The sequence below is a fragment of the Equus przewalskii genome, chromosome 23, assembly GCF_037783145.1.
Source record: "Equus przewalskii isolate Varuska chromosome 23, EquPr2, whole genome shotgun sequence".
Classification (NCBI taxonomy): Eukaryota; Metazoa; Chordata; class Mammalia; order Perissodactyla; family Equidae; genus Equus; species Equus przewalskii.
The window spans coordinates 19,016,442-19,029,193 of record NC_091853.1 but is presented as its reverse complement, the minus strand read 5'-3'; the positions used below and the strand labels follow the sequence as shown (position 1 = coordinate 19,029,193).

The following is a 12,752-nucleotide window of genomic DNA, read 5'->3' as shown; positions in this document are numbered from 1 at the left end:
CAGGGTGAATCTTCCTCAAGAAAAAGTGGAAGATTGGCAACAGATGTTAGCTCAGGACAAATCTTCCTCAGCAAAAAAACCCAAAAAAGCCCTGAGGAACAAAGAAGTTAAGCAAATTGCCCCAGGTCACACAGGTCATTATAGGCAGAGCTGGGATTTGAACCTGGGCAGTATAGTTCATAAAGACCACCTTTTAACCACTATACTGCATTATACTGCCTACCAGTGAAAGAAAGGCACTGTGTATGCAAACTTGAGCTCCCCAAGCTACTTACTTAGCTGTTTCCTTATCTGTGACTCTCTTGTACTGGTAATTGGGCGGGATGAGGCCAGTTTAGTCATTATCCTCAGCCCACAACGCTTCCCTGTCCTATGATTGCGCAGTTCTAGGGTTAGGTGACTTCGAGTTGCATTATTGCTGTTTCACATCCATGGCAATCAAGCAGCCAGATGGAGTCCAGCGTTTTGTCCCTGTGCTCACTCCTCTTCTGTACTTCATCACGGTCCCTGACACACTCGACTGTGGCCGAATCAGAAGAGGCCAAGCGTGTCCATCTTAAATTCAAATCCAGCTCTGCCACCTGATAGCTGAGTGATCTTACGCACTCTGCTTAACTTCTTTACATCTCAATTTCCTCACCTATGAAATGGGACATTTATAGGAGTGTTGTGCGATTAAATTTCTAGCAAAATGGCAATAGATGGCCTTTAAATGGTATCCACTAATAACATTTTTATCAAAGTAAAAAATGCATTATTTATTCCTGTACTTACCAGCACAAAAGGGTCCAACCGAGTCTAAGGCAAACCCGGAGGGGCACTGATTACTGCGATCTCCTACCACAGAGAGAAAAGCGAAATTAACTGACTTGTTAGAACATTAGCATCTTGTTTCTTTCCAGTACAATCTTCCCTGGGAAGATATGCCGAAGATGGAGCGCATGACACAACAAATGCAAGAGGTGAAAACAAGCAGGAACGGAAAACTTTTCCTGTTTCTCCACCAAGAACGGAATGAATCATAGTCCAGAGATGGTTGGCAAGCCACCAATGGAAACGTTTTCTGCTTAAGTTGCTAACAGTAATCAAAAGAAAATTAAATAAAATTATCCTGTGATAATAAAAAGGATCCAAGATTAATGTCTATGCCAGGCATAAGCACAGGCAAAGTCCTAGTGTTCCAGGCATTACTTACTCTGTTTGTTCTAGAAGTAGGAACGCTATTCTGGAGCCACTTAAAATAATTTATGCCAGCGAAAAACAGAAACTCTAATGAGGAAACCTCCTCCTTGTGTGGATCCCCTCCATTTGCAATGTGGAGCATCTGGGTCAAGTCCTTTTCCTTTTGCATGTAGTCAAAGCAAGGGGAAACAGGCATATCGTGATAGAATAGATTTAAGTTAGATGTCAGAAAAAAACATATTAGCAAGAATAAACAGGTTAGTTAGGGACTCTCTTTGCTTAGAAAGTAACTGTGTCTTGACTCATTTAAGCAGTTAAGCAAATATTTTTCAAACATGATTAACCTGCGAAAACTTAAATGAAATTCATCTTTCAAGTTACCAAAGTAATGTGTGTGTGTGTGTGTGTGTGTACACGTACACAAACGTAAAAGACAATTGTTAATATAATAAATTTCTCTTAAGGGAAATTTCATTTAGTTAATATCATATATTCAGTTCATATTCAATCTCTTAGAAATTATCTTAGATTTTCTTTCAATTCTAAATGCATGAACTGTGTTTATTTTTATTATTGTTTTAGGTGCCCTTCCTGGGGAGAGTCTAGGTATTAGTTAATTTTTCAGATTCATTCACTTTGGAGGGCCTCTGATTACATTATTTGAGCCCTGCAGTGGACATGAAACTGTTCAAAACTGTTTTATATATTTATATATTTGGAGGGTGTAAGAAACACCACTCCAATGAAAATAGTTCCTTGACTAGAAAACTAGTTCTATTTGCTATTTTTAGGCAATTAAATTGCTTAAAACCTTGAAAGCAGAGATTCATGACCCACTTCTACCCTGAGTATAAAAATGACCCTGCGTGTCTTCCTGTGCCTGCAAGGGAACGGGAGTAGGATGGTTGGGATAGAAACATCCAGAGCACACTGCTAAGTGATCACTGAATAGTTATGGTGTGTCACTTAGTTCTGTGAGCTTAGTGGGCCTTATTTCATTTAAACCTCACAACTCCCATACTCCCATCACAACCAAGTTCAGATGAGGAATTTGAGACTGAGGTTACGTCAGTTGCTTAAAGTCAAAGAGCCGATATAAGCTGGAGCAAGGATTCAGATGTGAGTCTGTTTCTCTTTCAACCACTGCACTCAGGAATACAACTCAGGTTGTGATTCTGTAATTCACGCTTCGTTTTTCTTTATCCATTCACTCACACATTCCTCAATCCAACCAGTATGTTGTCTAGGGCACTGTGTTGGGGATATAATTATGAAAAAAAATGTGTCATATAAACATAATAAGTTATTATCTGATAGTATTTTACATTTTTGGTTCTAAACGGGGGTGACATCTTCCACTAGGTGGCATTTGGGAAGTTTTGGGGAGATAATTTGGCTGTCATGATGATAGAGAGGCCTATTAACATGTAGTGACTGGAGCAGACCCTGGGGCAGGATTTATAGTAGTGCAGCGTGTGAGAGAATGATGCAAGATGAAGATTTATCCCCTGCCCTGAAAGATTTTCATGCAAGTGAGAAAGCTGTTTGTAATTATCTATGGCTACAACTCATCTCCCACATATGAAACATTTTTTTGTGTGATTAAAATATAGAATGAATTTTCCAGGAATGCAACTGTCATATAAATTGATGGTTGACTGTACATTATTTTATTCAGAACATTGCCAAGAATTGTTCAATGTTTTGTAAAAATCACACTGAGGCTCTCTATATAGGTTCAGCCATATGAATACTTCTTTCTTATCTTCTGCTGTAGCAACATCTAAAGATTTTCATATTGAAATACACAATATTTTGTTATAAACTATCTTTCTTTTATTCTTTATATTACAGTTAAAGTATGTTATTTTGGATTATATTAGTTATGATTTTCATTTTGACATAGTAGGGGAGCAATACAAAATATTTGTTTGTTTGTGTCACAGTAACGTATGATAATTGGAGAAATGTATAAAATTCCCCAAAACCTTGTCATTTGGAAAAACTACTGATAACATTTTGACGTTATTCCTTGTAGTCACTTTTATAAACACACACTTCAAAAAATTAGGCTAGGCTCTTTCACTCTACAGACTAATAATTGCTAAACTTGACTGATCATAAAATCTCTCGGAGAGCTTATTAAAAACATAGATTCCTTGGTCTAACTCAGACCTGCCAAGGAAGAAGCCTGGGAATCTGTGTTTTTAATCAGTATAAAGGTTTCCTTATAATCACTGTGGTGTGGGCAACCCAGGTTTGGGTCATACTGCCTACTGCCTTTCAACTACTATTACGCATATACATTCCCTTTTGTCACTTTTTACAGTTATATTGTCAATACCTAGAACAGGGTCTGGTACACAGTAGGCACTTAAATACTTATTTTTTTTCTTTTTGAGGAAGATTAGTCCTGAGCTAACATCTGCTGCCAATCCTCCTCTTTTTGCTGAGGAAGACTGGCCCTGAGCTCACATCCATGCCCATCTTCCTCTACTTTATATGTGGGATGCCTGCCACAGCATGGGTTGACAAGTGATGCATACATCTGCACCTGGGATCTGACCTGGCGAACCCCGGGCCACCAAAGTGGAACATGCGAACTGAACCGCTGTACTACTGTTGAGGGCTGGCCCCTCAACAAATACTTTTAAATAAATAAATAAGCTAAATATTCCTTTAAATTTATTTTAAGGATTATTTAAGAGTTTATCATACAGCTGTGCTATTATTTACGTATTTACCTCTTACTTCCAGGACATTTATTATTGGCCATTTCTCTGATTTTCTTAGGGCAGGCTTCCAGAATGAGAAAACTAATAAGACACGAATATGTGAAAGGCTACTGATACATACTGCTTTCCAGAAATGTTACACAAATTTACAACCCTTGCTGGCAGTGTATGAGGGAGCTCATTTTCCCATACCTCTCCACTACTCGGTGTTTATTATATATTTTAATATCTGACAATGATAATTGGAAAATGGTACCTCGTTGCTGCAATTTGCATTGTTTTCTTTGCTAACTGATGAGGTTAAACAGTTTTTCACATTCATTTTGTCATTATTGTTTCTTCCTTTGTGGATTTCCTATTCATAGCCTTTATGTATTTTTCTACTGGGGGGTTCGTCTTTTTCTTATTGATTTTTAAGAACCTTGTATATATTAAGGTTAATCATAGTTGTCCATAATATCTAATGCAAATATTTCTTTTTTGGTGTATATCGTACCTTCTCAATTTTGTTTTCTTTCTCTCATGAAGAAGTTTTAAAAAATTTATTTGTAGTTAAATTTATTTTTTCCTTTATTGTTTCTAATATCTTCTTCTGATTAATTTGTAAAATATAAGTATAGTTTATATTTAAAAAATAAATCCATTTCATTTAAAACATTTTTAAATTATATTGATTTATATTTGTGAGTTGTCTTGATCAGTAGTTTCCAAATGCCCGTGTGCAGACCAGATACATTGGAATCATTTACGGGCTGTGCTAAAAATACTGACTCTCAGGCCTTACCTTAGACTAGCTAAACCAAAATCTTTGTGCCTAGAAATCTGAACTTTCACCAAGCTCTCTAGGCGATTCTAATTGCACTGTAACCATAGCTCTAATCTCGACACAACATAGAAGAGAAAGAACAGGCTGGTTAAGCAACTAGGAATGCAAGCTTGCCCCCTGGTGGTCACTTAAAAAGAAATTGCAGGTACACAATTTTTGCAATTTACAGAAACAATGTCAACAACAAATGGGCACACGTATCAGATGTAACTCATAGAATCATAGTATCTAGTATCAGATGTAACTCATAGAATCATAGTATCTAAGGATCGTAAGGGGTTTTAAAGGTCCCACAGTGTGTTTTCTTCTATTTTTGGATCCAAATCCTCCAACAACATCCTTACAAATATGACAAAGACCTTCAAGGAGGTTTAGCCTTAGAGGATTTACATGATTGAGTAGAAACTGTACATGACTTTTCAAAAATTATTTTAATTCCTCTAGTCTCAGATGGTAAAAATTCATTTTTAATCAAAGTCTTGTGTCATCTTTTTAAAATTTATATGGAGTACTGCAAAAGGTAGAAACAGAGGTTGGCTTTGAAAGGTAGGCATTACTGGGGAAGAGAAAACATAACCCTTCATTCCAATGATTCTTTTCTTCTGTGAAAGTGACCTGAACATGCATAACAAGAGTAAAATGAGGCGGTGGTGGTGCCATGTGGTGGAGGAGGTGTGGGGTTCTGGGCTCCACGGGCTATGAGGCTTCATAAATCTGTGATTATCTCAAAAAATATGAAGACGCACTCCTAGATTACTACAATCTCAAATTTGTTGAAGCAGTTCTAATAGATGTTGAAAAAGAAAACGGTCACATGCACAACTGATGAAAGCAAGAGTGAATAGTAAAAATGAATTTTTAGTGTATCTGCTGAGCATGATAAAACAAAATGAAGCTGTTTAAAATCTACTTGGATCTATCGAGGAAAGCCAGCACAAAGCAAAACACACACACTCCCAAACCTAATAGGAATCATTTTAAGTGTACTCACGGGAGCCTAAAGTTCAAAGTTAAAGTCACTCAAACGGTTCGTGTCTGTAACATAACTGCATGTAAGTACCTCCAAGCAACAAAACCCCATTGAATATGGAATGTTAATTGTTGTGGTGTCTCTTATGACTGAAAAAGAAATCTCAGGGTATAGACACATCAAAGAACCACACAGCAGAGGGCAACTGCTGAGATCAAGGGTTATAGAACTATGCTTGGAATACAGTTCAAAAAATCATAATTTCCAGGAACAAGAGATGACGGTTGGAATCCTGATTACTGCTGCATAGCTTTGAAAAGTTGCTTTTAAAATATAGAAACTTTTTTTTGACTAGTTTAGGTTAAGATACACTTTTATACTATGTTTCAGGAATTTGTCAATTCCTTAACAAATATAAGATTCAGAACAAGAATGGACTTTATTACCCAAAGAAAAATTGTTCTGATGGAGTGTATATTTTTATTTTTTATTTTTTTGATTAATCAATTTTAATTTTTTTACTTTTTTTCTAATTAATTTATTTTTTATCTAATGTATTTTTTGTAACATTGGTTTATAAAACGTTATATAAATTTCAGGTGTATATCATAATATATTTCAAATTCTGTGTAGATTACATCAGGTTCACCACCCAAAGACTAAAGACCATCCATCATCACACACATGTGCCTAATTACCCCTTTCACACTCTTCCCTCTCCCCTTCCCCTCTGGTAACCACCAATCCAGTCTCTGCTGCTATGTGTTTTGTTTGACGTTGTTTGTGTCTTCTACTTATGAGTGAGATCATATGGTATTTGACTTTCTCCATCTGACTTATTTCACTTAGCATAATACCCTCAAGGTTCATCCACGTTGTCAGAAATGGACGGATTTCATCATTTCTTATGGCTGAGTAGTGTTCCACTGTGTATATATATACCACAGCTTCATTATCCATTTGTCCCCTGACGGACACCTTGATGGTGTCTTCCAAGTCTTGGCTATTATGAATAAGGGCATCTATTTTTAATCCTCTCTGTGTATGTAGACTAGAACAATAACAACTCCACTCTGCTTTACGAAGAAGCATATTAGTAAACTAAATGTACTAGAACTCCAACTGGATTGGCTTTACCACAGAGCTTTACCTATCACAACAGACATGAAAAACTTGAGATCATCGTGTTCAGTCAGTCTCCGCCTTAACATCCTTAGTTTGAACGGCATCAATGCAATTCTTTTACCCTTTTAGGAGGACTGGATGGCATAAAGATCTGGACTTTTCTTTAAGCAAATTACCTTTGGAAATTGAAGCATGGATTTTAAAACCCAATGTCTCTTCTAACTGGTTGTAGTCAGATTCCACAGAGGATGCATGAAGTGTTTCCACCAAGAAAGGCATTCTTCCCCGTGCCTGATCATAGAGAACGGTGTGGTTCCATGTGTATGGGACACTGATTCCATCAATGGTGAACAGCCGGGTTGAGTAGGCATACAGCTGCCCAGGACCTGTTTGCACGTAGTCCTCTGTGTAATCCTAAGGAGGACAATATGGATTTGAGGATCAGCCTGGCTCATCTTAGTTTTTTTGCCTGGAGGGTACTATGAGATGCAGGATGAGGAAAAAAATGGCTTAGGGGCTAAAAATACATACTTCTAAATAAAATTGTAATTGTACAGTAGTGTTCAGGAAATAAAGTTTGAACCTTTTAATTGTAACTACATGAGTGTCATAATTTTACTGCCATAAATTGTAGTTTAATAAGGGACTAAAAGTTGTAGGTCAAGAGTAAAGAAAAGATGTGAAGGGTAATTCTTATCATTCTTTGATTTCTGAAATACTTTTATGGATGACATACAAAAACTTTTATGCAAGAGTTACTATTCTCTGTGTCTGTAGGGAATTAAACATATGGCCTAAATCAACATAGCAGTGATCTTGGTCCCGATAAGCAGGGCGATAAAACCACTCAGGGATTGTGAAGACTTGTCCCTGAAGATTTTTAAACGAAGACCAGACAGCCATTTCTAACCTTCGTGGTTTAGACAGTGACTCGCCAAAGCGAACAAGGGAAACTACCCACGTTCCCTGCGCTCCTTCTATGGATCTTTGACTCACACTCTTACCATTAATCCAGTAAACAGTGAAGGCAATGTATCCCGACATGTTACCTTTACAGTGACTTCCGTGGGTGATTGAAGCTGCAGGACATAGCCACTCACAACGATATCTAGCAGCAAAGAACCATCAGAATCCAAGCCCCGGGCAATATGAGTCATCCGCAAGATTTCTCCTGGGAATGACAATGCGCCATTTTAGTAGCAAAAAATATATGGTTTGTGTAAGCACAGAGCACATTTACCTTACATACCAGTTCAGCTACGTTATTTTAATTCAAACTTGAATGAACATAAACCATAAGAGAATTAAATTAGCACTTAGTCCTCAAATTAAAGAGTTAGTCTTATTGAATTAAGTTTGTTCTAAAATTTCTTTTTATGTGACAAAAATGTAGCATATGATTATGTGAAGGATTCCACACTTTAAACTCAAGCAATAGCAAGGCAGTTCTACAAAAATGGATTGCCTGAGAGAAGGGACAGACAGCTTCACCAGGCAGCCTGGCAACAACCACAGGTCTGGCCACAGGGCTTTGTTCCTTCTGGATGCTTCAAGAAGTAGCAAAGGGGCCTCTTAATAAGCGGATGGCCATGAAAAGACCCACTTGTTTCCTGGGTTGATTAAAGCTATGCCCTTCTTCCTTAAAGATCCCTGCCATCGAGATTGACCACCTTTGAAGATGCTTGAACTGCAGGTCTAGGAAAACTTGTATGCACTTGCAAGGGACCATGAATAGCTAACACACATTTATTAAGACTAAGGATAAAGCGAAAAGCCTTTAGATTTGCTTGTTTTTATTTCCATCTTTTTGATAAAGAATCTCTGTTAGGTATCCTAACCTCAGGTGCATAGACAACAGCCATTAGTTAATAGCAATGACTCATTTTCCTGCTTTGTTTTGGCTTTTAAAACCCTCTCTAAGGATTTAAAGAGAAAACATACAGAAAAGATAAGAAAATGCTTTGGGGATATAAAAATCACTATACTGTTTGAAAACACATGGCCTCTTAAAGACCTGCGTCAGTAAAAGTTTACAGGGAAATATGAAATTGCTTTTATATCATTTATGATAAGATTACATCAAAGACTCAAATTATTCTCTGCAGGAACGTACTTTTCTTAACCACTAACTTTTAAGGCACTCGTATCTTTTTATAGTACTAGAATATTAAGTTCAGCTGGCACTAACCAGTTGCAAATTCCACTTGGGTTTCTCTTTTGAAGACTGCATTGGTGAGGGTAAAGCCATTGACTGCTTCTCCTATTTCCTTTGCTGTTGTCCAATAAATGGGATTTAGAATAGAAACTATCTTTCTCATTGCAGTACCTAAAGAAAAAATAAGGTGAAAAGCAAAATTTTTACAGTCCATTGTTACTATTGTCTTCACAGAATTCATAAGGATGAATCCTAAATAATCTTGAATAACGAGAAAATAAATACCAGTATCTCGCGTCTTTAAGAGTTTGCCATTGGCAGGACGTATTTAAAGTGCTAAAAGGAAAAAACCTACTGCCAAGAATACTCTATCCATCAAGGTTGTCATTCAGAATGGAAGGAGAGATAAAGAGCTTCCCAGACAAGCAAAAATTAAAGGAGTTTATCACCAAGAAACCAGTTCTGCAAGAAATGCTGAAGGGACTTATTTAAGTGGGAAAGCAGTGACCACAAACAGAGATAAAAAAAAAAATTATCAAGAAAACAAAACAACAACAAAAAACCAGGCAATAAAATCACTTGTAAGGTAAAAGTATAGCAAAGGTAGCAGATCAACTACCTGTGAAGATAATGTGAAGGTTAAAAGACAAATGTACTAAAATCACCTATTTCAATGATAAGAGGGTATTGGATAGACACACACTAAATAAGAGTCTATATATGATTTGAAAAACATATAATGTGGGAGGAGGGGAGTGAAAAAGTAGAGCTTTTAGAAAGAGGTCAAGCTAAAGAGTCTATCAACTCAATACAGACTGTTATATGCATAGAATATTAAATAGGATCCTCATGGTAATCACAAAGCAGAAACCTATAACAAGCAAGAAAAAAAGTAAGACAAAAGAAATCAAACATATTACTAAAGATAGCCATCATACCACAAGGGAAGAGAGCAAGAGAAAAAGAAAGGAACAGGGAAGAACTACTAAAACACCCAGAAAAAAAAGTGACAAAATGGTAATAAATACATATTTATCAATAGCTACTTTGAATGTCAACAGACTAAATGCTCCAATCAAACGCCATAGGGTGGCCAATTGGATAAAAAACAAGACCCATGTATATGCTGCATACAAGAGACACACTTCAGACCTAAAGACACTCACAAATTGAAAGTGAAAGGATGGAAAAAGATATTCCATGCAAATGGCAAAGAAAAGAAAGCAGGGGTAGCAATACTTATATTAGACAAAATAGACTTTAAAACAAAAACTGTAACAAGAGACAAAGATGGGCACTACATAATGATAAAGGGAACAATCCAACAAGAAAATATTACACTTGTAAATATCTATGCACCCAACATAGGAGCACCTAAATATATAAAGCAATTATTAGCAGACATAAAAGGAAAAATAGACAGTAACACAATAATAGTAGGGAACTTTAACACTCCACTAACACCAAGGGATAGATCATCCAAACAGAAGATCAATAAGGAAACACTGGTCTTAAAGGACACATTAGACCAGTTGGATTTAGTAGATATATACAGAACATTCCATCCAAAAACCACAGAAAACACATTCTTTTCAAATGCCCATGGAACAGTCTCCAGGATTGATCACATATTAGGCCACAAAACAAGTCTCAATAAATTTAAGAAGATTGAAATAATACGATGCATCTTTTCTGATCACAAAGGTATGAAACTAGAAATCAACTACAGGAAGAAAACCAGAAAAGCCACAAAAATGTGGAGATTAAACAAAATGCTACTGAACAACGATTGGGTCAATGAAGAAATCAAAGAAGAAATCAAAAAAATTCCTGGAGACAAATGAAAATGAAAACACTACATGACAAAATCTGTGGGATACAGCAAAAGCAGTTCTAAGAGGGAAGTTTATAGCAATTCAGGCCTACCTCAACAAAGAAGAAAAATCCCAAATAGACAATCTAAAAGCGCACCTAAAGGTACTGAAAAAAAGAGAGAAGAGAGAAGGCTCAAATAAATAAAATCAGAAATGAAGGAGGAGAGATTACAATGGACACCTCAGAAATACAAAAGATAATAAGAGAATGCAATGAAATGCTATATGCCAACAAATTGGATAATCTAGAAGAAATGGATAAATTCTTAGAAACATACAACCTTCCAAAACTGGACCAAGAAGTAGAAAATTTGAATAGACTGATCACCAGTAAGGAGATCAAAACAGCAACCAAAAACCTCCCAAAAAATAAAAGTCCAGGACGAGATGGCTTCCCTGGTGAATTCTACCAAACATTCAAAGAAGACTTACTACCTATCCTTCTCAAGCTCTTCCAAATAATTGAAGAGGAGGGGAGGCTTCCTAACTCCTTCTATGAAGACAACATTATCCTGATACCAAAACTGGACAAGGACAACACAAAAAAAGAAAATTACAGGCCAATATCACTGATGAACATCGATGCAAAAATCCTCAACAAAATACTAGCAAATCGAATACAACAATACATTAAAAAGATCATACATCGTGATCAAGTGGGTTTCATTCCAGGGATGCAGGGATGGTTCAATATCCGCAAATCTATCAACATGATACACCACATTAACAAAATGAAGAATAAAAATCACATGATCATCTCAATAGATGCAGAGAAAGTATTTGACAAGATACAGCATCCATTTATGATAAAAACTCTAAATAAAATGGGTATAGAAGGAAAATACCTCAACATAATAAATAATAAAACCCACAGCAAATATCATTCTCAATGGAGAAACACTGAAAGCTATCCCTCTAAGAACAGGAACCAGACAAAGATGCCCACTGTCACCACTCTTATTTAACATAATACTGAAAGTCTCAGCCAGAGCAATCAGGCAAGAAAAAGAAATAAAAGGGATCCACATTGGAAAAGAAGAAGTGAAACTGTCACTCTTTGCAGACAACATGATTTTATATCTAGAAAACCCTAAAGAGTCCACTAAAAAACTTTTAGAAACAATAAAGGAATACAGTCAAGTCACAGGATACAAAATCAACATACAAAAATCAGCTGCGTTTCTATACACTAACAAGGAAGTAGCAGAAAGAGAAATTAAGAATATAATCCCATTTACAATTGCAACAAAAAGAATAAAATACCTAGGAATAAACTTAACCAAAGAGGTGAAAAATCTGTACACTGAAAACTATAAAATGTTGAAAGAAATCAAAGAAGACACAAAGAAATGGAAAGATATTCCATGCTCTTGGATTGGAAGAATTAACATCGTTAAAATGTCCATAGATTCAATGCAATCCCTATCAAAGTTCCAACAACATTTTTTACAGAAATAGAACAAAGGATCCTAAAATTTATATGGAACGACAAAAGACCCCAAATAGCCAAAGGATTCCTGAGAAAAAAGAACAAAGCTGGAGGTATCACACTTCCCGATTTCAAATTATACTACAAAGCCATAGTAACCAAAACAGCATGGTTCTGGCACAAAAACAGACACACAGATCAATGGAACAGAATTGAGAGCCCAGAAGTAAACCCACACATCTATGGACAGTTAATATTCGACAAGGGAGCCAAGAACATACGATGGGGAAAGGAGAGTCTTTTCAATAAATGGTGTTGGGAAAACTGGACAGCCACATGCAAAAGAATGAAAGTAGACCATTCCCTTACACCATGCACAAAAATCAACTCAAAATGGATTAAAGACTTGAATGTAAGACCCGAAACCAAGAAACTTCTAGAAGAAAACAGGCAGTA

General features: G+C 36.4%; 1 protein-coding gene across 8 annotated transcripts in view; it reads right to left on the bottom strand.

The window, feature by feature from the left end:
- The window catches only part of HMCN1 (hemicentin 1), a 434,632-nt gene that overhangs the window by 22,271 nt on the left and 399,609 nt on the right, over positions 1 to 12,752 (bottom strand). For all 8 annotated transcript variants that reach the window (XR_011532218.1, XR_011532219.1, XR_011532217.1 and 5 more), the window contains 4 exons: positions 9,027 to 9,164; positions 7,888 to 8,009; positions 7,015 to 7,252; positions 775 to 837 (listed from right to left, as the gene is read on the bottom strand). Coding sequence is in view for 3 of the 8 variants with exons in the window: in XM_008514091.2 (XP_008512313.2) it covers positions 775 to 837; positions 7,015 to 7,252; positions 7,888 to 8,009; positions 9,027 to 9,164 (561 nt within the window). In the remaining 5 variants the exon portion in view is untranslated. The remainder of the gene's footprint in view (positions 1 to 774; positions 838 to 7,014; positions 7,253 to 7,887; positions 8,010 to 9,026; positions 9,165 to 12,752) is intronic.